This window comes from Xiphophorus maculatus, chromosome 19 (assembly GCF_002775205.1).
Source record: "Xiphophorus maculatus strain JP 163 A chromosome 19, X_maculatus-5.0-male, whole genome shotgun sequence".
Lineage (NCBI taxonomy): Eukaryota > Metazoa > Chordata > Actinopteri > Cyprinodontiformes > Poeciliidae > Xiphophorus > Xiphophorus maculatus.
In genome coordinates, this window is record NC_036461.1 from 20,954,496 (window position 1) to 20,977,067 (window position 22,572).

General features: G+C 40.7%; 2 protein-coding genes across 10 annotated transcripts in view; one reads left to right on the forward strand and one right to left on the reverse strand.

Moving 5' to 3' along the window:
* Window positions 1-219: 219 nt before the first annotated feature.
* dctn1 (dynactin subunit 1) overlaps window positions 220-22,572 on the reverse strand; it is a 49,945-nt gene continuing 27,592 nt past the window's right edge. For 7 of the 9 annotated variants that reach the window (XM_023352318.1, XM_023352320.1, XM_023352319.1 and 4 more), the window contains 23 exons: window positions 14,884-15,081; window positions 14,074-14,278; window positions 13,195-13,273; window positions 12,918-13,077; window positions 12,731-12,835; window positions 11,759-11,950; window positions 11,534-11,650; window positions 11,297-11,449; window positions 10,310-10,470; window positions 9,969-10,137; window positions 9,768-9,836; window positions 9,382-9,594; window positions 8,939-9,100; window positions 7,616-7,747; window positions 7,344-7,472; window positions 6,748-6,890; window positions 6,493-6,659; window positions 6,293-6,304; window positions 4,833-4,960; window positions 4,568-4,751; window positions 3,081-3,154; window positions 2,900-2,989; window positions 220-2,414 (listed from right to left, as the gene is read on the reverse strand). In XM_023352318.1, coding sequence (XP_023208086.1) covers window positions 2,277-2,414; window positions 2,900-2,989; window positions 3,081-3,154; window positions 4,568-4,751; window positions 4,833-4,960; window positions 6,293-6,304; window positions 6,493-6,659; window positions 6,748-6,890; window positions 7,344-7,472; window positions 7,616-7,747; window positions 8,939-9,100; window positions 9,382-9,594; window positions 9,768-9,836; window positions 9,969-10,137; window positions 10,310-10,470; window positions 11,297-11,449; window positions 11,534-11,650; window positions 11,759-11,950; window positions 12,731-12,835; window positions 12,918-13,077; window positions 13,195-13,273; window positions 14,074-14,278; window positions 14,884-15,081 — 3,180 coding nt within the window. In that variant the 3' untranslated portion in view covers window positions 220-2,276. The remainder of the gene's footprint in view (window positions 2,415-2,899; window positions 2,990-3,080; window positions 3,155-4,567; window positions 4,752-4,832; window positions 4,961-6,292; window positions 6,305-6,492; window positions 6,660-6,747; window positions 6,891-7,343; window positions 7,473-7,615; window positions 7,748-8,938; window positions 9,101-9,381; window positions 9,595-9,767; window positions 9,837-9,968; window positions 10,138-10,309; window positions 10,471-11,296; window positions 11,450-11,533; window positions 11,651-11,758; window positions 11,951-12,730; window positions 12,836-12,917; window positions 13,078-13,194; window positions 13,274-14,073; window positions 14,279-14,883; window positions 15,082-22,572) is intronic. The other 2 variants (XM_023352315.1, XM_023352321.1) reach the window with 1 other exon arrangement.
* LOC111612151 (zinc finger protein 501-like) lies at window positions 18,804-22,234 on the forward strand. The gene is made up of 2 exons (XM_023352350.1): window positions 18,804-18,896; window positions 21,065-22,234. Exons 1-2 carry the CDS (start codon window positions 18,831-18,833, stop codon window positions 22,160-22,162), a joined length of 1,164 nt encoding a protein of 387 aa, XP_023208118.1. The 5' UTR covers window positions 18,804-18,830; the 3' UTR covers window positions 22,163-22,234.

Below are 22,572 nucleotides of genomic sequence, written 5' to 3' on the forward strand. Positions count from 1 at the left end.
AGCCATTCAATACAGAACAAAGCAGACATATTTTTACCAGGAAAAAAGGTGCTCCAGATCAAATCTGCCTATTTTTTTAATCATGTGAAACAGAAACTTGGGTATTGTTTTTTTTTTGTTGTTGTTGTTAAAATTAAAGTGATTTTACTTTTTCTTTTTTTTCAAGAAATACAAAAAAAGTTTTTAGTTTTGAGAATATGAAGACAATGGAGGCCGACATTGGCTCTGAAGGATTTATTGATCAGTTATCGGTTGTGCAGCAGCAGGAAACCACACAGGGGACAAAGAGACGAGCTGCAGATTCACTACACCACACAGCATCGCGACATACTTTCATACAAATGCACTAGGCCCGTAAAACGAATTCATAAACGTTCAAGTTAATAATGACAGTCGTGTGTAAACAGAAACAGCCAGAAAATAAATGAGTAAAAATGTCAGTGAGGATTCAGCCTTGGCAGACGTGGTGGTAAAAAAGAAACGTTCAGACATTATTGTAGTTTTTCCTTCAAGAAGGTTCAATTAAATAAAAATAAACTAAGGCAGGCGACTGATGACTGCAGGTTAAGGCTCGGACAAAGTTCCGGTCTTTAGAACGTGAACATTTCTGGACTCTTATTGAAGAAACTGGTGTCACTCGCTGCGTAACCTGACCTAACTGTAGCCAGGCTGTGTCCACTGAAGTTATTTAGTTCCTTTAGTCTCAAAGGTTTTCCTCCAACGTTTGAATAATGGCTAAAATCCTCCGTCTGTTTGTAACTGAAACATGTGCAGGACTTTGTTCTGTTATGCAAATTCTCACACACACACACACACACACAAAATGACATTTACAACTCATAATTTCCCTTCTCACAGTCAAGCTAAGAACTGAGCACAATGCAACGACTCCCTAAAAAGATTAGAACACTTCCTAATATTCTGCACAGTTTTACAGGACTCACACAGGAGCGGAGAAGAGTCTGGTAAATACGGTGTTTGTGATTCTGGGCGGCATGCATCAGTTTATCCACCCTGGTTCACCGCCACGGTCTGAAGCACGGCTTTCCGTCACATCAGGATGGAATCAACCTGAAAGTTAATAGAGGCGCACCATTGAGCAAACGTAACGTCGATTGGCACCAGGCTGAGGCCTATTTCTGATCTCTGGTAATGCTTCGACCCGACTACGCCAACTTCTCTTTAAGAACCTCTATGGTCAGATACATACAGAAGAGGATTCTGACTTTAATTTGAAGTCAGGATTCAAAGAAAAAAAAAAGTCAAAATCCTTTTTCTTTTTTTTAGATGGAACTAATCTTCTGTAGATACAAAACAAGTATTTTTTTTCTGGCTTTGCTGTCGTGGGTGATCATTAATAATTTGTATTATATTAAAAGCCAAACTGATGGCTGTCTGAACACAAAAGATTATAGTGATATTTCAAAATAAAGACAAAATGATTAGCTTAGCTTATAATAGCATCATATGTTAGCTGTTAGCATGGGCTAGCATTACTAAACACAGGTCCCTGTGTCTGTGCTAGTGAATGGAGATCCTGCTGAGATCCTGATATTTCCAAACAGCTCCCAACATTTCCAAATCCAGCATAACAGACGGGTCCAAAGCTAAACTTTGCTCTGCTAAACATTTCTGCCATCTTGCAGCCTGAATGAACATCAGACATGCCATCAGTTTCCTTTTTTAAACATGTGTCCGTGATTCAAATTACTTTTCACTCACCTTGTGCTGATACTGAAAAACACAAACTTTTAGTCTTCATTCAGGAGCAACCTCCACACTGAAGATTGTTGTCTGCAACATGATATAGCACTTAGAAATGGTGCATTTATGGATCAGAAGAGGCTTGGATTTGTCATTTTCTGATCAGGAAGTCACTGAATAAGCTGATGATATCTCCAAAGAAAAAAAAATGAAATAACTAATGACCTGAAATTGTTTCAGTTGTCAAATTGTACGATTTCTTTTCTGTCATCCTCGTTTAAAACAGCCGTGGCCAAAATGAGGCGGCATCAGAACCGAGCCTGGTGTTACGTAAATAAAATCTAAATAAGCTGAGATGAAAAATGTCACTTGTAACAACAGAGTTGCTAACATCTCAAACATGAAGGTACCTCCCCGTTTTTAGCGTTCAACCTTCCACTTAAGGCTGTATATTCCTCTTGGTTTGACTCGTTTGGCCTCTGGAGGTGGAGGGGGGAGCAGAAACTGATGGTGGCGTGTTTGTGGTGCCGCAGCAGGCAGAGGAGGGTGGGGTCACAGGGGTCAAGCAACATTTAGGTCTGCAGGAGACTGTGGACTCTCTGCAGCTGGGACTGGGACAGAACAAGGCGGTGGACCTGCTCCTGACCGCGGGGACACGGCACCAGGACTCGACCCACCAGCACCGTGTCGGAGTGCTTCTCTTCGGTCGCCTGGAAACAGAAAAATACAGAGGTTGGATCCGCAGGTTCTCTAACTGCACTTCAATTGATCTAAAAATTGCACAAATTGGAATTCCGAAAGTAATTTTGCTCAGCTATATTTTTCTCAAAATATGGCTTATTTTATCACCACAGTTTGAGTATTTTTCAATAAAAAGTTGTGCTGCTAGGATGAGGTGGTTTTTCTGTCGCATCAAAATTTTTATATTTCGCAAAAAAGACTCTTACCAGCAAGCGGTAAGAGGGAGAAACTTTTAATGACTTACTGCGTGAATAAACATACCCACTTCTGATTTTAACCGCATTTCTTATTTAATGGAAACGCCACAATTGCGAAATTGGGGGGGGGGGGGTGGTGTAACATTGACAAAAGTTTTGCACACTATTCTATTTGTAATAGAAACATACTGTAGATGTTACCTAATAGCTAAAGGGTTCCAATATAGCTGAAGAGGTTTGATGTTTTTGTTTACTACCTTAACAAAGGAGGTTGAGGGGAACGTTGCAAAGTCTGACGAGACTCGAGCTCCAGGCTGCAGATTGACGACATGCTCTGCTACCTCACCCTGAGGAGAAGCCGAGAACAAGATACGCTGGTTGAAACTACAACTGATTTTTTTTATTTAATCCTAAAGATATTTGGAGTATTTTTTTTACCTTCAGTTTGTCCAGAGTCTCTGTCAGGGACTGAAGACGTGCCGTCTGTTCCAGGAGCTGAGCACTAGGCGTCACTGTAGGACAACACAACGTTAGCAACCTGTTCCTCTCCTTCCACACAAAGAACTGTGTACGTCAGTCAGTACAGTAGAGCCGATGATTTCAGGCGATAATGACACGTGTCTATTTAAAGTGACTGACTGACTGGCGGCGTGTTGGTTGAAGGTGCAATAATATAATAATTACATGGATTCATAATCAGGAGTTCCTGAAACACTTGAAAGCTGATTGGATATAGTTGAACCCTGCACCAATCTGATGGTTGAATAACATTAAAAGATTATAAACAACAAATACCTTTTGTTGAGCTCATATGATTATTTAGTCAAGAATTTAGCAGGAAAAAGGGTTTTGGACATTTTTTTTTGCTTATTCTATTAATGCATAGTTCTCAATTATGGATTCTGCAATCAACTCGATGACAAATTTTAATCGGGTCCCACCACCTCTGTTTTAATATGTTAAAATGTTCTAATCAAAGTTCAGACCAAAGTCCAACTGAGAATATTTGACAAGACAAAAGGATTGGAAAAAATGTTTGAAGATTCTCTCTGTTTATTCTAACTGAGCGTAAGCCGTGCTGCAAAAAAAAAAAAGAAGAAAAAAGTCAGTCTGGGTGTGCAGAGCTGGCAGAGACAAACTCCCAAAAGAACAACAGCTGAAATTTTATTCATAAAATAATTTGAAAATGGTTTTATTTTCCTTCCATTTCCAAAATTATGAGCCGCTTTGTGTCACAAAACATCTCAATAAAACGCACTGAAACTTATAAAGTTGTGCCAAACATTTTACTCAAGTAAAAGTCGAACTGCTACAAGATGTTTTATTCAAGTAAAAGTAAAAAGTATGGTGCAGTAAAATTATTCTTAAAGTTTATTTCAAAATGCACTCAAGTAAATGCAGCTAGACACTACCCACCTCTGTAAACTTGCAATTGTTGCAACAATGTAGCTGCGTTTCCATTAAAAATGTGCGCAAAACTTTGCCAATATTGCTGAAAAAAACATAATTTTGCAATTGTGGTGTTTCCATTAAATAAAGAATGCAGATAAAAATCACACTTAAATAAGTTTATTTAAAAAATACGCTGCGGCATCATCCTCCGACCACTTTCTGCCGTCGGCTTCGTCTTTTCCGCCAGTAGTAACGTCTGTCTGTCGATCACATGACTCAGGTGTTGCGAAGAAAGTGTTTCCATCGCAGTTTTGTGAAATATCCGGATTTCAATAGAGCTGATAAGCCGCCTCATCCTAGTGCCACAACACAAGTTTTTCGAAATTAGCAAATTTATTTTCGTAATTCCAATTTGCGCAATTTTAAGGTCAATGGAAACGCAGCTACTGAGTGAAAGAAAATATCTGTAGTATTGATGAGAGGAGGAGGAGGAAACCAGTCATCTAACTTCCTCCACTCAACGCTCTACTGACCCGGGGATTTTCCAGTGACGTCCACCACCTTGACATTGGCGCTCATCTGCAACAAAGTCTCGAGGAGCTGGTCGGTTTTGCGGTAGAGGCCGCTGGAGAGCACTTCGGGTCGTCCTTCCTTGGAGGGAAGCTTGGTCACGTTGAGCGGCGGCAGAGAGGCGAGCTGGGTGCGCATCTTCTCCGCCTGCCGGGGAGGAGGAGCGCGCGCACGGAGGTTAAAAACCACCGTGCGGATCTTTTGGGCGGCTCACAGTTCCGTTCTCACCTTCAGCCGGTTGTTCTCGTTCTTCAGGTGTTTGATGCAAAGCCGCTGGGCTTCGATCTGCTGACTCAGCAGGGGAGAGTCGATCACCTGGACGCCGGAGCCCGGGCCGATTCCGGCCATCATGTTGCCTGAGGAGGACAACAGGAAGACTGGCCATGACATGGAAGAAGGTACGGATGATAGCTTCACTCTACCTTTAGGATGCTTATTTATACCTCAGTCATTTAGGGGTTTCTTTGTTTAACACTCAATCGTTCAACCAAGCCATTGTACTAAGTTTCTGGTTAACTGAGGACTTTTTTTATCTCACAGTTTTAACGTTTATTGCATGCTGGTCGTGTGTTCTTATGGGCCAATTAGGTCAAGCTGCTATTCTAACATTGAATGTATGTAGGTTTTTGTGCCGATGTTTGTTATACTGCATATAACATCCATCGATCACTAAACTGAAAGAGATACTTCATCACAATGCAAACACAAATCTTAATTTAGTTTCAAAAACTAAAGCTCAAACTTGGAAATAAAAATGATGACACGCCTAAACAGTAACAACAATTTATCCCATCAATCTGATTGGATAAAAACGTAGTTTTGTGTACGGCTCAGTCGTGGTCGTAACATCTTTTTGTTAGAGGTTTCCATCGTATACTGGATCTCACAAACATCTCAAAGGCTTCTAATCAAAAACACTTTGAGCAAATTCAAAGCTTTAGTATTTACAGTAAAGACTTCTCTATTCCAGTCTGTGTTTTTAGTCAAATTATGAGTGAATCTCTTGGTTGGCCTCAGGATGGTGTACACAATTTTTCTCTGGACAGTCTCTCTTAAAGATGTCCCCAACAGGCTAAAAACAGGACAAGAAGTCTAGATTCAATACATCTATGGTTTAGTTGCAGTCTTATTGGGTCCTTAATATGGTTTGGACTTCTTGGGTAAAAAAATAAAATCATGTTACTTTGCCTCTAACTAAGGATGACATAATGAAAAAATCATTTCCAGCATCTCTACCTTTTAAACCAACAATTCAGTCCTTCTAATCCAGTCACAACGACAGAGTGATATCTGCTAATGCTAACAGCAACATTCAAATGATGCTATCAGTCTGTTTTAAGACCAAAACACAGCAGACATGAAATTTTTGTGATTACATTATTCCTCATTAACTTTTGCTACATAAGCAATTTATTCACGAATGAAGAAGGTACAGGCACAAAAAATATCTGTTTATGTCATCTAACCATAATAGCCAAGAGCAAATGGTAAACCAGTATTACAAAATGCTGAAATACACACAATCAGTGTAGACATATGATCTTCATCTACTTTAACTTTAAATATTTTCTGCTCTTTAAAGACCCGATGACATAAAACATGCAATTTACATTTGATGAAACTCGGCGCTGTGGCAACAATAAACTCAACATCATGCAGAATCACATCAGATGCAGGCAGACGGATACCTTTCAGTTCCTCTGAAGAATAAATACATCAATCAGAAGATAAAAGAACAAGATAAGAAAGGAGAAACATGTTATTTCTTGTTTGAACTCAAAATATTTCATAGATTAACTATGTTAGATTGTGACGGAGACGGCTGTTACAGTAACGAGGACAGATTATTTGTTTATTTATTTGTTGTTTTTTTTCTGATCTCACTCACCTCCAGCTATTCCTGAAACCATGGAAGCGATTCCTGACGGGCTGCTGCCTCTCAGTCCGTCCGCGGTCATCTTTGACTGGTTGTTGATTCGCTGCTTCAGCTCCGTCTTCTCGGACTCCAGCTGGTCGATGTCCGCCTGCAGGGCGTCCATGGTCTCCTCGAACTCCCTGCAGAGAGGGACACCGTGGCAAAGCTGTAGACCTGCTTGCACCGCCTCGCGCTCGGGGGTTATCTCACGTGTGAAACCATAATTACTTCTCCTTCTTCTTCAGCAGGGTCTGGGCCTCATCCAGCCGGGTCTGGATCTTCTCCACGCGTTCGTCGGCGTCTTTGGACGAGCTGTCCAGCTTCTTTTCCAGCAGACTGAGACGGATGTTCGCTTCGCTCAGCTCTTCTCCCTGAAACGTCACACAGTGTCATGTCTCTGCACAGTGACTAACACGGCTTCAATGAAATTGGTGATTTATTGATGCCTTTGATGTCTTCTTTCCCCACGGTTGAATGGATATCTGAAATGCAACTTCAGTAAAAGTCTAAAAACAAGAATTTAGTGCCTAAGTTTGATTTTGTTGGATTTTCTCTCTGTAAAGCACGCAGGGTGAAAATTATACATACCAACTCAATTATATGCATACTTATATTTGGAATACATTTTAATTGCTTTAAGTTCATGTTTGTTCATATTTGAGCCACTATGAGAAAATGTATATTAAATGTTAAATGAAGCCCCTTTTTCTTACATTTTAACCCAGTGAAGTCATGTGTTGAATGATCTTCCTGACCAATAAACCATTTGTGCTCACGATAAACGTTTCATTAGACGTTGAACACATTTAACTGCGTTTCTCCACCTTGATCTTTAGAGATTTCTTCAGCTCTTTGATGACCGTTTCTCTGTCCTCCAGCTTCAGGCCCAGACCTTCGGCGTCTGTGATTTCGGCTCGAAGAGCTCCAGCTCGCAGATCCACCGGTGGAGGGTTCTGTGGGATGACGGGGCAGAGAGAAATAAAACTAGCATTCTGAGTTCGGAAAACACGCACCAGATAAAAACCTTTCCAATCCGCTTTGAGGCGTTTTCATAATGGAGACACATCTGCACAGTAACAAAATCCTTCACAGTTACCTTGCTTTGGGGCTTGTCTGAGTCATACTCTCCCTCCTGCATGGCAGTAGCCATTTTATTCATGGTTGCTATGACAATGCTACAGGATTGTCGCAGACACTCAAAGGGGTTGGCACCCTGAGATCCATAGATCTGCAAAGATAAGGGGTAAACCCATTATCAGAATACTCCTTCCAACAAGTCGGCAATTAAACCCAGCAACATCTTGTATTTGTACCGACAACAACTAACCTTTATAAGGAATGAAGGCATGTGGGAACTTATAATAAAACCAGATCTGAAGAGCTTTACCAATAAGGGTCTTCTTGTTTTATGAAAACTCTGACATCTTAAAACATAGATGAATCAATCTGACATGATAAGCTAGGAATGTGATGCTAAAAGGGCCCTACAGATTCACAAACTCTTTATGTGCCATTTATTCTCTGGGAGGAATGGATGAATTTGGAATGCCTTTTGGAATGAAAAACATAACCTGGCTTTCAAATAAGTAAAATGAACCAAAATATTTGATACACTGTAGGTGATTGACATTCAATCAACTTTTTCAGAAGTTCAGAATTTATGCTGTGATTTCCCTTTGGACTAGTTGGACACAAATCCACATGTAAAGTTTGATTTCAATCACATTTTAACACGTAGTTCAAGACAATCAGTACGATTTTAGAATGAAAGAAGTTAATAATTCTTTATAAAAGGCTTTACAATGTGACGCCTCTAAGTCTGAAACAACATTCTCAAGCACTTTCTTTTTATCTTCCCTAATTGACCTGGGGCATTTCCCAATAATTATGGTCAGGGTTTCCCCAGTGTATTTTAAGCCTGGCGGGTTACCAGCCTTTACTTGAGCCCCCAACAGGCTAAACATTCCTTATTTTTTTAAAGTTTTTTAAAATGTTTGCATTTTTAAGACTTTATAGTTGGTGTTCAGATATTAATCTTCCAATCTTTCAATAACACATAACTATCGAGTGATATTTTCAAATTTCCTGTCAACTTTAAACAGTTTTTAACTCGAAAACACGGTAGGTTGCTGGATGAAGGACTGCCCTAACACACAAACACCGGGCTTAGCAAATTTTCTAGGAGAAACCTTGATGGTGTTGTGAGGCTAAAAATCGCGTGTGTGTCTTTCTCGTTCTGAGGGAGGGCCAGCATTTACTAGGATGGTGTGGAATTGGGAGGGAAGTTTAGGGTTGGACTTGCCAAGAAGGGCTTGGAGTCCTTTTATAACAACTTGCAGTTCAACTTCTAGCTATTGTTTCCTTTGAGTAGGTTTGCTTAATTTGCTCCCAGAGAAAAACAGAGGAACTGGTGTATCACCTGTTCTGCAGCCTTGAATGCTACATCCTCCAGTTTGACTGCCGCCAGCCCGTCCTGTTCGCTGAGAGGAGACATCATCTGAGCTCCAGCAGCGGCCACTTCCTGCAATACTGCCACCACCCAGGTCAGGTGTTTTCTGCAGTCGGAGAGCGTGTCGGACACCTGCAGGGCAGAATCGGTCAAAAGAAAACAGCAATCTGAAAACCTCTGTATCTCATCCAATCTGCTCGCCTCGATCTAAATAGTGGCGAGCCAGCCAGGAGACACTGAAATCCTGGATTACAGCTGTGGGACATTTATATGTTAGTGCCTCTTGATCATTCCTAACATGACTTCTCAATATCGCTGCATTATGGAAGAAGTTGATAAGTTAGGAGTTGATGTACCCAACACGGCGAGGGCGACCAGAATAGCAGTTTAAAACGCGTGGTTCCCATGGTTACCTGTTGTCCGAAGTTAAGTGCGGCAGGGATACCGGGTGCATCTGTTCCTGGCATTCTGCGGCGAATCTTCTTACAGAACTGCCTGATGTCACTACAGGAAGTCTCCAAATCCTTCAGCAGCACGGCCAGGTCAGCCTTCTCCTGACCCGTGTGCAGGAACGCCCGCAGGCGGCCCACCTCCACTGCCATGCAGTCCAAGGCACTCTGGGTGAACTGAACACGAGAGCAAGCCATTGGATATACATCCTAACCTAAACCTTAACAGACTTCTAGTGCTGTTCCAGGAAATAAGGAAACTTGTAGCAATAATATAACATTGAGGATGGATGGATTGATGGATGTGGTTTAGTTGTTTCTGTTGACAGATTAGTCATGTTTTTACTCACTCTGATGTGATCAGCCAGCTGTATAGTGCAGTCCTCACTCTGATCTGCTAGATGGATGCTATACAAGTGCTAATGAATGAAAAATATTAAACACAAAGATTCATGTCACTATAGTAGTATTTATGAAATGAGAAAAAGACACATTGTAATGTCTTATTGCGGAGACGCTTTTTTAGCAATGTGGAACATAATGCTGCAGACCTGATAGTATTTTATGGCCTTGGTGAGTGGCTCCACGTTGACCGTCTCATCCAGCTGGTCTTTGTGCAGCAGGTCAATGAGGAAATCCAGAGAGCGCTCATGAACACTCATCTCTGGGTACAAAGAGCCCACCTTCTTGTAGATCTCTACGCTGCACTGAGACAAAGCTCTGGCAAACAGACCCACAAAGAAGGTTGTTGCAGTAGATGTACAGTATATCAAAGGGTTACGTAAAAATCATCATGGGAACAAGAATGTAATGGTGTTTACTGTGTTTGATGGTGGGGTCAACTGTGAGCTCCATTTTAAACTCTTATCTGCGTCTCTGCAGTGAAACTTACTGCTCGTATTTGTGGAGAGTAGCTTGAAGCAGACTGAGGGAATAGACGAGACCGCCTGCAAAGCTCAGCTGCTCACCGACGCCGCCCTTCAGGCCGACTCGCTCCACACAGTTTTCATTCAGGTCAAACTTCTCCTGCGCTTGTTTGCTGATCAGCTCAGCCTGAAGACGCACAAACAGAGATGGTTTCAGCTCACACACAGATATGGTTCCTCTTTCCTACACACTGGATTAAGATTGCCTTAAGACAGGCTTAGAGATCCCTCTCCTGGATGTCCAAGAATTTGCTGGACAGGTCTTGTTTCAACTCTCTTGAGATAGTGTGGCAAATATATTTTGCATTTGAGCTCCAGAATGACTAAGCAGCAACTTCCCTCGGCTTCCAGAATGCAATTATTTATGTGCAATTTGGAGCTGTGTGCACACTCTCCAGCTGGGAGCCCTGTTACCTGGCAAATTCAACACAGACCAATTTCTATGTCCAAGGAGACACATGGCGTTTGTCTCAGCTGCTTTGAGACATCCTGGTTGCAGGCGGTTAAGTGGTGGGAAGCCATGAATATACTGTAGGTGCCATGAGCTAAAAACATCGCAATAAATTAGGCAACTCGGATCAGTGCGACCATGATGTGGGAAAGATTAGGTTGTAGCTTTGGCAGGAAGCTTTGTCCCATTTTCTAAGAAAAACAGACTTTCCTCAGAGAGTCTCTAAAGATCCTTCTCAGGAAGGTGTAGCCTATACTCTTGTGTATAAGTGCAGGGTTGAATACATAACGGCGCCTACAGCGGTTGTCTATGCCATATGCTGGAAGCTCGTACTTTGCCACTCATGCAAAGAAACACCACAATCTCACAACAGATGTTTTATACACTTTTAAAACTGTTGGAGAACTCTTGCACTTCAGCGTGTGTGATGAGGTTCCTACTGTGCTCTTGATGTGTCTCTACCTAAAGGGCCTCAACTGCACTCTGACAATAAGCAGTCTACCTTGTGAATGAGTCTGGGGATGAGCAGCAGGACCAGGATGCAGTCATGGTCTCCCCCATGACGAAGGAAGGATTCAGGCATAAAGGAGGTCAGAAGAGACACATGTCTGTTGGCTTGAGCCACCTCCATCTTCCTCAGCTCCATCTCGATGGCCTGAAAGAACAACCACACTTTATGTAAACGAGTATGAAGTGGCGTCGCCGGCAGCCTCCTCTTGCTTGTACCAAATGAACTGACCTTGGCGTAAGCTTTTGTCTCCGCAAACTTAATCTTGAAGTCAAACATCTCTGCTGGCGGCTGCTGCTGCAGCTCCGCTGAGGCCTCCTGCTGGCTGGTCAGCTCTCTGTTGACCTCCTGCAACAAATCCCAGATAGTCAGCGCACACAAGGCGTGTGAAAAAAGAGTGAGCCGGACACACTTAAGAAAATACCAATAAAGCAACGATCAGATGTGTATGTGCACCTGCAGGTGAGCGGTCAGCTCTCGGTACTTCTTGATGGTCTGCTGGTAATCCGCCACGGTCTCCTGTGCCGCCTCAACTCGTTTCTCAGCCTCACGGACTCTGGCCGCTCCCAGGTCCAACATCTCCCTGAGCTCCAGCTCTGTTTCTCTGGCGTTCTCCTGCAGCTCATCGTTCATCTCATTTATAGCTTCCTGCGGCACAAAGACGATTACCAGTATAGCTAACAAAAACACTCTTGTTGTGTAAGTTGGTACAGTAGAGAGGAGACTTAGCTAGCTATTTTCAAATAAGAAGTCTGAGGAAGCATCGAGGTAACATCAAAAAAAATATTGGTCACAAATTCTGATCAGTGCATTTCTACAAAAAATAAATCTTGCTGTTCACATACATGGGCATACATGAATAAATATCTTAAGATTTGGATATTCATAAACTACAATTATTTTATTTCTTTAACTTCAAACGTAAAAAAAACTTCATTGTGCGACTTACGAACAAATATGGCAATTTTTGGGAGGATGTTGCTTAACATCACACATCATAAGGTTTTCTCAACAGAAGATAAAACATTTTTTAACACAAAACATCGTGATCAATAATGAAATATCAATCATTTAAAAAAAAAAAAAAGATGATTAGAGTTATCAGGACCAGAGTGTTTCTTTCACTCCTCCACTGATTCTGACCGGGGCCATAACTGACTGGAGTGAACGAGTATGCAGTGGCGTCGCCGGCATTTGTACCAAATGAACTACTAAAACTCTGGGGGACTCTTTCTGCATATCGATGAGTTTTTCTGCTGACTTATTTCATATTAAAGATATGAAATGAGATATACACCAGGAAACAGCAGCACTTTAATTTGCTTTGAACTCCATGCCATAAATCTAACATGAAAGCCGACGTGAACAGTAAAGCGTTTGTCACTGAAAGAGAGTGGGTCTTCCTCTGAGCTGCTGATGTTTCCTCACCAGGTCTGTGACCGTCTCTCTCAGCTCCCGCACTTTCTCCTCCAGATCCAGGTTTCGCTCCGTCAGCATCTCCACCATCTCCTCCGCCCCCAAAGCTGCGTCCACCTGACGGACAGCATGCATTTGCTCTCACTAACTGGACCAATCACACAGCGCCCACCTTTGGCACCTATTGAGTTTCTCGAACCTGTTCTTTCAGCTCGTCTATCGTCTTTTCTGCTGCCGTCATCTCCTCTTGCAGCTTTTCTTTCTGGCCTCTCTGAGAATCGAGCTCCGTGTTTTTCTTCTCCATCTGCTTCTGCAGCTTCACGTGTTCCTGCTTCTCCGACGCGGACAGGTCGCGCATCCTGACGCAGAGCGGAACACAGGAGGATTTTGTCGAGTAAAATGGGAAGAGTCTGTGTGTAAACTCTGTTGTTGTGAATAATTAAAAATAATCAGTTTTCCGGTGGAGAGGCACTCACCTGACCAAAGCTTCCTTTAACCTGCTATTCTGTTCTTCCAGCTGCTTCACGTGATAACTGGAGGCGGCGCCGTCCGAACCTGAGGCAGACACCAAAACAAAGCTAGCAGTGACTGTGACTATATCTTGAAACATTTTAAACATTCTGTCACATTAAACTACAGAGTTCAGTGCATTTGATTGGGCTTTTAAGTAATAAACCAAAAGAAAAAAAAGAAGTAGCACATTATTGAGAAGTGAAATGAAAAAGATTACTGGTTTTCAAAAAGATTACAAATAAAAAATCTGGAAATTGTGCCATGTATTTGTGTTCAGCCATACTTTACTCCGTGACCCCTAAAGAAAATCTAATCTTACCAACAAAACGTCAAGACTCTTAGGATGTGATAATTTTTTAAGAGCAGCAAAGTAGAGAGACATCCAGAGGCTTCAAGCTCTTATTGCAGCCACAGGTGGCACTGACTCAGGGGCACTAAATACAAATGCACACCACACTACTCAGATTTTTTACAAAAGATTTTAAAGATCATGCATCATTTTCCTTTCATTTATTAACTATGCAGTAATTTTAGTTGGCTTATCACATGAAATCTCATTAATAGTCATTAAAGTTTGTGCTGTTTAAAAGCATATCCAATAAAGTTTGTTCTACTTTGGACTGCTTTATAAATGTTCGGCAATTTTTCACAGTCCTTTCCTCACCCTTTCATTGCTTTAACTCTTATTTAATTTGCTTACAAAGACAGAAGAAAACAAAAAACATAAATCCTAGTCACTTTAAAGAAAAGTATGGCTTCGTGAATTTGGGCCTCATGTCAGCGTTAAGCTTAAACACGACTTGAAGAAACGTCTTGTGTCACTATGACGACGTGATCCATACCTTTCTCCTCAATCTCGTGCTTTAGGATCTCCAGGTCCATGGTGAGCTCCTCCACTCTCTCCTTCAGGGAGTCCACCTCCAGCTGTAAAGACTCTGCTCGCTCCTCAGCCATCTCCTTATCCAGAGTCGCCATCTCGATGGCGTCGGCCGTGTCCGACATCTCCTCCATGTACCGCTCCTTCGCCTCCATGGCTTCCTTAGCCTCCTACAAATGGAAATAATACAATATATACATAGATACACATAGAACCATGTATTTAAACCATTTTTATTGACTTAGATATTCAGTCCTGGGTTTCCTCAAGAGGTGGTGCTTTTCTTTTTTTGGGGGGGGAGAGGGGGCAAAAAATAGCAAAAGAAGACTGGTCATTATTTTAGAAAAGTGACAATATACAGCTCTGGAAAAAATTAAAAGATTACTTAAAATGATCAGTTTCTCAGATTTTACTTTTTATAGGTTTATGTTTGGGTGAAATGACCATTGTTCTTTTATTCTATGAACTACTGTCAACATGTCCGAAATGCCAAAGAAAAATTTTGCATTTATTTGCAGAAAATGAGAAATGGACAAAATCATGAAAAACATGCAGTGCTTTCAGACCTCACATAATGCAAAGTTCATATTCATTTAGAAACAACAATACTAAATGTTTTAGCTCAGGAAGAGTTCAGAAATCAATATTTAGTGGAATAACCGCTCTCTCTTAATTTTTTCCAGAGCTGTATTTCACCATGGTGCTGTGCCGCGGTCAGAACCCTGCAGTCAGCCTCCAGCAGCAGCTGCCCCAGCCTCCACATGTGCCTCCTTACCCTTTTTGCCTCTTTGAGTTGTTTCTGCAGCTCCGCCTGCTGCTCCTGCATCTTGGTCTTCCACTCCTGCAGCTGCTCCAGCTGGATCTTGTGCTTCTCCAGCTCCTTCAGCTTGGCTTTGTCCTCCGTTCGCTTCATCTTCAGCGTCTCCAGCTTCTCGTCCAGGTCCTTCACCTGAGCGCGCAGGGCCTCCTCCTCCTGCAAGAACAGATGTGGATGGATTAAAAACACCTGCCACTTTCGTAATCTTTCTTTGATTGAGCCTCTGTTAGAAGCAAAACATATCTGGAGACACGGGGCATGCACACATGCCTTATTAATCATTGAATGTGTGCTTGGAGGATTCACAGGATGCACAGACACACACCCCTGTGAAGGCCATACACTCCCTATGAAGCCATCACACCTTCGACAGCTTGTTAAAATGTTAGTGACAGAAAAACAACAGTTCAGTGTCAAGTGCAGAAACAACCCAGATATCTGCACCTCTGTTTCCATGACGACTTCCTCCTGAGGGGGTGAGACACAAATAACGCAGGTTACCTCCACCTCATGGTGGGGTTGTTTCATGATCTTAATGGAAATTGTTTTTTTAACTATGCAGGAAATTAATTGTATAATTCAACTCTACTGTTAGAAGTTAATCAATGATTACTAAAACCCAGTGCCAAAACACTAAGTATTGTCGCCGTGCTTTTTTGTTGTTACCATTAAATGTTTATTATTATTAAACTACATTTATTTCAGATTTTAAAAAATACTAAAAGTAGATTTCAATTGAAGATTTCATTTGCAAGAAAAACAACTACAAATAATTGCGATCAGTCATTTACGATAAATGCCAACGAGACTCTTACATCCCAGCGGAGGATTTTTTTTTTGTCCACTCTTATTGTTTTGATTCTTGCTGATCCTGCCAAAGTTGACAGTAAATGTAGAAATTAATAAATGGTTTGATAGAGAAAAAGGTGCCAAATATTGGCTCAAAGCAGTTACCAACTTATTTGATTACACAGTGTGACATAATTAGTGTTTTTATTATTTTTGATTATTATTTAATTATCCACATTAATTACAGTCTTATTGTTTTACCAATTTTTTATTTTTCTCATTCTGTTTTTGTCACATTTTATTTCATTATTGATTTTGTCTATTTTTTTTCTTTTTCTGTATTCATTTCATCCTTTTGTTTTACTCTCACTTTTGTTTTTATCATAAAACCCTCCTGTTTTCTTTCTTTTTTTTTTTGTAGGCCCGAGCAGCAGAGCGCTGCGAAGGCCTATTGTTTTCATAATGTCTTATTATTTTTCTGCCCCCCTAAAGAGGGGGCTTTTTGAGGGCTTGATCATATTCAAAAACTCACCAAACTCGGAGGACACATACAGCATGTTTAAAATTTATGTATTTTAAGGTCGTCGCAAAAATCGCAAAAGAATCGGCTCAACGGCGCCACCTAGCAACTTTCAAAAGACCCTTTGCTATTCACTTACTTCAACGTAGAGACTTGAAATTTGGTACAATTATAGAGCTCCCCAAGACGCTCAGAAATTACAATTAATGTCATAGTGCAAGTATCACAGGAAGTCAGCCATTTTGGATTGAAGGTCCAATTTTGACCCCATTTTTGACGTTTACAGCCTTCGTATTTGATCGAACTCCTCCTAGGGATTTCGATTGATCGGCTTCAAACTCAGTCAGTCTGATCATAAGGCACTCTCCGTTTTGATTCAAAGTTATCAAAACGGTGAGTTTTTGAGCATGCTGAGGGGGGGTTAGCAGGGGTCAAAGTTCACTTACTCACCATGAAACACAAAACTCTTATATCTCATACACAAAACCTCTCAAAGGGACCAAACTTTCAGTAATTGATCATCATCAGGTGTCCTATAATACCCAATGGTCAAATGATGACATCACTTAGGCCACGCCCCCTGGGAACAGGAAGTGTTGTGTTTTACTGTGAACGGTCGCTATCTTACCCCTTTGAGCTAATCAACATGAAACTGTGTCCAGAGACAGAAGACATGTTGGTGTGTTGTGGATTCCAGTTCCGACTGGCTTCGATGGAGCAGGCGGGCGTGGCGGCATGGCGAAGTGACCTGTAACGCCGTTGCCATATGTTTGGCTCGGAATTCCACATTTTCGGGCCGAGCTGCTCTAAACTCACTAGAATGGATCCTTATCCACCCGCCGACAGGAATCCATAACAAACTTTGGTGGGCATGGCCTCATTTCTCTATAGCGCCCCCTAGAATACTTTAAATGATCAGCCCCAAGCCATGCTTTAACCTAGAATTACGAAACTTGGTACACATGTGTATCTTGTCAGGACATACAAAAACGTTTCTTGGAGCTATGCTCTAAACCCAACAGGAAGTCGGCCATTTTGGATCAAAGCTGTCATTTTCTCTTTTTTATAGACATCGCATCTGATCGAATGCCTCCTACAGTTTTTCAGATACAGACTTCACAATCACTCAGCACACTTCTGAGGGATCAAAGGTCAAAATTTATCAGAGGATTTCTCATACATCAAAGCATGTGGGCGTGGCTAAGTGTCAAACTTTTACTATTCGCCATGGAACATCAAGGTTCAGTAACTTCCACAGGAAAAGTCACAGCTGCATCAAATTTCCTATGTCTCTCTACAGACCAGTTCTGATCACATTGTCATGGTCTGGTGATGTCATCACCTTAGCCCCACCCACATCCAACAGGGAATCAACTGTTGGACGTTGTATTTCCTTTTAATTCCTGTAAAGCACTTTGTATTGCCTTGTTTCTCAAAATGTGCTAAAGCACTTTGTATTGCCTTGTTTCTCAAAATGTGCTAATAAAATTACCTTTATCTTTACAAAAGAAAATTGGTAAGATTTTGTGTTTTTGCAATGTTTCCCGACATCTACTTTCTCAGGAATGTCTGACTTTTGTTTCTCATGATTTACAATAAATTGCTTAAACTTTTATGTTTAGTTTAATTACTTCAGTCTTAGTATCACATTAGCTTAGTTGTCCAGGGGGTTGCAACCCTGAGGGCTGAGGGCTGTTACCATAGCGATCCGGGTCAGGGCCCATGGAGTTACGACAGCCGGAAGGAACAGGCCGCCATATTTTAGCTCAGGATCCATATGAACCACATTTAGTGATTGTTGTGATATTTGTGCCACCCCGACAGCGGGACTGTTGGGAATACATAATTCTGTTTTCCTCTGTCTCTTTTAGCTTTTGCAGGCTTGTATAAACACAGAGGCTCACACATACGAATGCAGCTTGTTTTAAAAGAAGTGACATTTACAAAACAAAACATAACCAATATAGTCATTTGTTACAACTATGGTTACATTAAGATGTAAAAAATCCAAACAACCTGTCTCCATGGAAACAGTACTGTATGCACCATAACAAGTTTCCAGATCTGTTAAAATAAAATAGATTTAACATTTAAGTGAAACTTTCTGGTGCACAGAAGAATAAAGTCTGTAATTAGCCTAATCAGATGGCTGAATGTGTTATTTAAAAAAAAAATACATAGAGTTAAATGTTTATGGAGCTGTAATCCTTTGAACAATGTTACCATAGAAATCATAAGGGCATCTGTCAAATGTAAATATTATGACAAAGATAATCTGAAGAGGTGGCTCAAAGAAATTGTAAGTAAATGCTTATTTCTTTATCACATATATTTGTAATAATTCATACTGATGTTTAATTCACTTTGCAAAATGTAGAATCATGTCACTACTAAAACTTAAACGTGTGAAGCAGAAATCATCCCTCTGTTTCATGATTCTAATTTATTTCTGTTAAAAGTGCTAGAAGTTTACAAAACATCTGTTTAAATGCATAGTTAGCTTAGCTCATGAAAACTTTCTAAATTAAAAACAGACATGAAAACTTTACTGAGAACTGCTGCGCAAATGTCGTGAATGAAATGTTACATGTTATGAATGTTTGTTTTACGCAGGACTGAAATGGAGAAACTTCACCTGGAAGAGAAGGCATCACTGGAAGAGGTTAGTTATTAAAACTTGTAGGAACTAAGTGCTACTTTTTTGTTTTTAATGGTTTTTCTGCATTTACTTTGAATGTTCTCTCTGTGCATGAACGGGATTTCTCTGGGTACTCTGGCTTCATGCCACACCTCAAAAACATGACATTTATTTTCATTTGGGTTCTCTGAATTGCTATAAGTAGGGGTGTGGGTGTGTAGGTGTGTGTGTGTGTGCATGGTTGTTGGTCCTGTATGTTTCTGTGTTGCCCAGTGACCTGACCTAACAAACCCCAAATCTTTATGTTATCTTTCAAAAGAGATCTGAAACCTGTACAGTCCAAAGAACCATTTTGCCTTCAGTCCAGATAAAAAACAACACTTTTTTAGAGCCATAAATGTTTCCCCGACTTTCAATTTTGATAAACATCTAATTATAGAAAATCTGTTGTCATTTTTGAAGTACCACAATTTTATTTCTTTTTTGGGATTTAAACAACAACATAATAATAATAACATAACAACATCCCGAGTTGTTTGGTTGGGTTTTGTTTATTTCTGTGTTTCTTAGTTCCTCTTCTTTTATTTGGATAAGCTGGTTTTTGTTTTGCTCTGGTTTGGTGCTTTTATATTATTCTCATTTCAGTATTTTATGTGTCTTATTTTTGGGTAGATCAGTCTTGTTTCTGTAATTCAGTCCTTTCTTAGTTATTCCAGTTCATTATGTCTCGTTGGTTCAGTTCTCCTTGATTTGTTTATTCCCCAGTGTTCCCCCTCAGTTTTTCTCTCTCCCCTCACACCAGCTAACTGTTAGTCTTTAGCCTGGTCCTTTGTGTCAGCATTCAGCCTCCCAGTACTTAAGATCTCTCCTTCAGTTACTCCTCGCTGGTTCCTCCTGTCACTTCCCTTTAACCTCCCCATGTTCTCATCACTGGTTTGATCTTTTCATTATTCACTGCACATTTCTGGTGTTTTGCATTTGGGTTTTCAATTAATCTGCCAACAAATCATCATGGCACACAAATCTTACATAAATCTATAGGATGTTGCTGAGGTCAGTAAACCTCATACATAGATTCGTATGTGAAGGATTAAACCAGCACAAACAGAGTCAGCGAGGAAATTTTAATCATATGTATGTATTGAATACAAAGATATATCTTTGAGATCACACTTCTCAGAACATCTAACAGCAAATCTCCCAAAGTGATCAGAGATTTTAGCCCTAACAACGGTTTTAATCAAGAGACTACCCGCCCAAATCATCACACAATAACTTTTCCCCCAAGAACCTGATCAGTTCTTCCCTCTTCAGCTGCAGGTGCAAAGTCTGTTTTCCTGAGCTGATGCACAAACTAATCCACTGCTTGGAGGAACTAACCTTCCACCCAGATTCACAGACATCCCTGTCCTCACAAATAGTTATTAATCATAAAACACCTGAATAATATATTAACTTCTAAAAATGTTAAATGTAAAAATTAAAACCTGAATCGGCCTTCAAAAACTCCCATATTAATGAAGATATTTGTGGAGAATTAGGTAAAATTATAGGATAGTTTTCAATGACAAGAAAAACAGATTAAAAAATACATAACTGGAACTTTTCTGTTGTGGAAATTCAATTGTTCTGTTGTATACTACTGACGACTATGAGCCGACTGTGGCTCTGTGGGTAAAGTAGTTGTTTTGTGATCAGAAGGTTGTAAGTTCAATTCCAGCTTCCTCCTGTCACATGTTGATGTACCCTTGTGCAAGGCACTTACCCCCTACTGATGTATAAATGTGTGAGTTTGTGTGTGCAAATGGGTGGATGTGACTCCAGTGTAAAGTGCTTTGAATGGTCAAAATGATTGGAAAAGCGCTATACAAGTTCAGTCATTTAGCATTTTATTAAAATGTACTTTTGTCATTATGCCTAGATTAAAAGACCATCAGTTGGTTTTTCTGCATTTTTAACTAAATTATTAGGAGCCATTAAAAATGTCCAGAGAGCCACTTGTGGGGCCACAGGTTCCAGACCTCCAGTCTACCTGAGAGAAAGGCAAATTTATACTTTTGCATTTGATTAAACTAAACGGGGAGATGTGTTAGGATGCTTTTCATCTTTGTAAAGCAATAAAGCTGTTGACTATCAAAGTGTTTCTGTATTATTTTTACTGTTGGTTATAATTACTGTATTTCCCTTCATAGAACCAAACCTGCACAAACCCAGGCGGACATGAAGATAAAGCCTCAGTTGGTCCCAGCGATGGACAGCAGGTTCAGCCCACCCAGAGGCTGCAGAAAAAACACCGTTGTGACAAGTGTCCGAAACATTTCAGATTGAAGTATCTGAAAATTCATCAACGCATTCACACTGGAGAGAAGCGCTATCTCTGTGACCAGTGTGGAAAGACTTTCATTCACAAGAGTAATTTTAACACTCATCTGCGAATCCACACTGGTGAAAAGCCTTATAGCTGCAGTCAGTGTGAGAAGAGATTCAAACAATCCACAGCTCTGAAGTGTCATCAGCAAATCCACACTGGTGAAAAGCCTTATAGCTGTAGTCAGTGTGAGAAGAGATTCAAACGTTACTCAAATCTGAAGCGTCATCAGCGAATCCACACTGGTGAAGAGCCTTATAGCTGTAGTCAGTGTGAGAAGAGATTCAAACAATCCACAGCTCTGAAGTGTCATCAGCAAATCCACACTGGTGAAAAGCCTTATAGCTGTAGTCAGTGTGAGAAGAGATTCAAACGTTACTCAAATCTGAAGCGTCATCAGCGAATCCACACTGGTGAAGAGCCTTATAGCTGTAGTCAGTGTGAGAAGAGATTCAAACAATCCTCAGCTCTGAAGCGTCATCAGCGAATCCACACTGGTGAAAAGCCTTATAGCTGTAGTCAGTGTGAGAAGAGATTCAAACGTTACTCAAATCTGAAGCGTCATCAGCGAATCCACACTGGTGAAGAGCCTTATAGTTGTAGTCAGTGTGAGAAGAGATTCAAACGTTACTCAAATCTGAAGTGTCATCAGCGAATCCACACTGGTGAAGAGCCTTATAGCTGTAGTCAGTGTGAGAAGAGATTCAAAAAATCCTCAGCTCTGAAGTGTCATCAGCGAATCCACACTGGTGAAAAGCCTTATAGCTGTAGTCAGTGTGAGAAGAGATTCAAACGTTACTCAAATATGAAGCGTCATCAGCGAATCCACACTGGTGAAGAGCCTTATAGCTGCAGTCACTGTGAGAAGAGATTCAAACGTTCCTCACATCTGAAGCGTCATCAGCGAATCCACACTGGATAAAAAGCCTGATCCACGTAAGACAGCAGCAACATCTGGAATGTGAGGGAACTTCTTTCTCTCCTCCTGTCTTCTATCACTATGGCGACAACAGTCGGTGCTGTCAGTAACATCTATATCAATAATAATAACAAGCATGCAAATAAATTGTCTTGTCATCCTTTTGTTGTAGCAAAAACAAAGATGCTGTCAGGATCTGGGGTTGTTTGAGTTTGGTTTTGGAATTTTGTAATCTTTGGTGTTCCTTAGATTTGTCTATTTTTGCCTTGTTTTCCACTTCTGTTCTTCCTTAGAGTAATTGAATAAAGTTTATTTATAAAGTGTCTGTCACAGACATAAAATCACAAATCACAATAGAAATCAGCCTTAAAACAATAGAAAACATAAAACCAACATAAGAAACACAGTAAAAT